The sequence below is a fragment of the Buceros rhinoceros genome, unplaced genomic scaffold, assembly GCF_000710305.1.
Source record: "Buceros rhinoceros silvestris isolate BGI_N320 unplaced genomic scaffold, ASM71030v1 scaffold36523, whole genome shotgun sequence".
NCBI classification, from domain to species: domain Eukaryota; kingdom Metazoa; phylum Chordata; class Aves; order Bucerotiformes; family Bucerotidae; genus Buceros; species Buceros rhinoceros.
The window spans coordinates 5,937-9,092 of record NW_010404922.1 but is presented as its reverse complement, the minus strand read 5'-3'; the positions used below and the strand labels follow the sequence as shown (position 1 = coordinate 9,092).

At 38.9% G+C, this 3,156-nt stretch overlaps 1 protein-coding gene across 1 annotated transcript in view; it reads right to left on the bottom strand.

Moving 5' to 3' along the window:
• Window positions 1-3,156, bottom strand: part of HTATSF1 (HIV-1 Tat specific factor 1) — a gene marked incomplete at its 5' end in the record, with an annotated part of 7,228 nt that overhangs the window by 1,856 nt on the left and 2,216 nt on the right. The window contains 2 exons of the mRNA XM_010133539.1: window positions 484-583; window positions 2,192-2,355. Of these exons, the coding sequence (XP_010131841.1) occupies window positions 484-583; window positions 2,192-2,355 (264 nt within the window). The remainder of the gene's footprint in view (window positions 1-483; window positions 584-2,191; window positions 2,356-3,156) is intronic.

Genomic DNA, 3,156 nt, shown 5'->3' with positions numbered 1-3,156 from the left:
CACGCACCTCTCAGCTTCGGTTTTTTTTTTTTTTTTTTTGTTTGCCCAGTCACTAGTGGAATGCATCTGCCAGGCTGTTAAAAGTTCATAAATTAAGTGATGTTACGCTGCATTTTCAAAGCCACTTGGGAGCTGGCTGACAGCCCTTGCATGAATTTAACAGATGCTTTTGTGCTGGTCTCTCCATTCTAACGCGGTTACTGTTTACACCTCTTCCCAGCCCAGAAAGGAATACTGTCAGGATACACACAGTGAATCAGCCCATTTTGAAAAATACATTTTTACTGACATCTTTTTCTTGCTGTTTGGAAGTAAATGAATGAATTTTAAGCAGATGCTTGTCAAAAGAGAAAACCCGCCCCAAAGAGCAAGTTCAATTTTTTTCTCAACTGCTTGGAACATTGTTAAAATTCTTGTGGCAGGAAGTTCCGTCAATGTCAACTATAACAGCGCAATTTACAGTGGCAAACTGCATCTTCCTACCTCAAAGTCCTTTGGGTGGAACATATTCCTGATAATAACGATGCGTTCATGTCGCATTCGAGTTACGCCATCTTTCTTCTCAGGCCTCCAATCCAGCTGTCTAATGAAATGAAGCAACAGTAAGAAGATATTGTTGCGGCTCTCTTCAGTTTCTACAAGTATTTGTTGAAAAAAAATCATTAATTTGGCATTTCTTGCAATACATCAATTCAAACATGTCTTTTGACACAAAGAGTTAAGTTATTCTTCTAAAAAATGCAATAATCACCCAGTTTTACCACTTCTTCTACAAAGCAGTTGAGGTTTTAAGGTATGTAAATGCTCATAGAGGGAATATAAATTACTTTTAAAATCAAAGCATTTCTGTAAAACTCTAAAAGTAATCTTTATTTTTAATTCCCTCCTAATATCAGCTCAGATATCGGAACCAGCTGCTGCCAAGTATAATAAAAATGTCAATATTTTTCCGTTTTTTCCTAAACTACTTTGTAAAAAACTGAAATCCACCATTCCCTTTGAATAAAAGCAGTTAAATTTTACCAAACAAGCAGACAAGAACACTCTGAGTCTTACACAGACACTGCTGCAAGACGTGTTTGTTCGGCAGTGTACGGAGCCACTGCCACAAACCAGCTGCTGAACTCCGGGCGTCTGTTCTATGACTTTGCCTTCTCACAAAAACTGCTACTTCTGGTAGAAATGCCTACTTCACAGCCTACCACGGAAAAAGGACTCAGTCACTCACGCTTTCCAATCTCAAAATCTTATACTGGGGGTGGGGAGAGATCTTGTTTAAGTTCCTTCTTGTACCTGCCACGTTAGCTGTTGAAGAAAACTTGGATTTCCAAGGAAGGGAGTTTAAGTAATTTATGCTCTTCGACTCAAAAGAAACACCAGCTGAAGTCAGTTTATTCTCACACATCGCTGTCAAATGCAATTTCATTATATTCATACTTCTCTCTCCACACTGGAGACTTCTAACAGCAAGAACTGCCAATGTAACTTTGAGGCAGATACATTCCAAACTACTCCTAATTGGCCAGACATCAAGTAGCCTTTGCTCCCTTTAACTACAGCAAAATACTTCTGGGTTACTATTTAAAACGTTTAGCGGAATGCTGCTTTCCTTAAAACATTATGAGTTCTATATTCTCAAACTTCTTCCTTCTTTATCCACACCTCCTTGGTTCCATAAGGCAGAAAAACAATTTTTAGCCATGAATCTAGGTACAATTAAAAAACCAGTATCTTTTATACCAGCAAGAGATGTCTGGGGGAATCTACAGAGATTTTTTTGTATTTGCAGCTACAGAGGTTCTCATCTCTTGCACTCTGCAACTTCTGAAATGTGTTTCAAACAACACGTGGACAGCCAGAGGGTTACCACTGTATAAAAACAGGCCTAGACATCATGACAGTACTTGCACGCTCTCACACATTGACAAAAAAAGTCTTTTCTCTCTCCAGAGCTGTATTATTTTCTTCTATACCTGTTGACTCCCTATATATAATTTTAATGTGTCAATCATGTAGAAGTTAGTCATGCCAATATTTAATTTCAGTATTCCTTCCCTCCCAATGCGTAGTGTTGAAGCTATTTTGCTGTCAGACAAAGACTTCAATTTTTGCACAATTCTCAGCATTACATTTGAAAGAAAGTAGCACTTTAGAATTCAAGTAATATTTTACTGAAATAAAAAATACAAACTTCTGCTGTTGAGACAACTTCTTCTTGTAGTCTTTGCATTTCTTCTTCTTTTTGCTTGCATCATACTCCCCCTTCAGCTGAAACTTTGCAACTTCAACATGCAATTTATAGCCTCTAATTTCTGCCTCATCCAGAAGTCTCAATGCAAGTTGAACAGATTCTCTCTATTTGAAGATAAAACAGAGCACAAGCTTTAAAGCACGTGGCACAGTTAAATTATTCCAACAACATTTAATCAAGAATATTGTGCTAAGCATCAATTCCCTGTCACTGAAAACTGTAACCCCAGATTTCTTCCAAATCTTCTGACACACAACTGGCAACAGTTTATCAAAACCCAGTATCTCCTCACCACCGTTCCAGCAGATTCACGCTCCCAAAAGTAACATATACATACGTCACAGCAACTGAGATGCAATGGTCAAACAAGCTGACAGAAAATGAATAAGCAAGAATAAGAAGAAAAATCAAGGGGTTGATTTTCTGTAAAGCCTGTATCACTTTTCCAAGAACAGCAGATGTTAAGGCTCTTAAGTAATTCTTAATGTTCCCTTAGAAGTCCTTTAGAGAAGAGATTTTCTTTATACTTGTGCAGTAAACAGCCCTAATTACTAAAATTACAAAACTAGCCCAGACTACAAGGCAGTTGATTTAGCACAGTCCGGTGCTTCTGGCAGAATTAAAGCAGTTGCCAGCACTGACTTTCCAAACGATTCTCAAGTGAAGCACACGAAGGAGATAGTACTGAGCAGCCTGAACTTGTGCAGGTTAACACGGCACACAAGAGCAGTTCTGAATCCAGCCAGTTCTCAGCTAAAAGCTGTAAATACAGGGCTACAGCATGGGCCTTCCTGACTCGTTATTTCTGTATTCTTGGCCCCACAGTGGCGCATTTTCAAAGGAAGAAGTGAAGACGACCCCATAATCACGGGCACCCAAGAGACGAACGTCTGGAGACAGGTTCA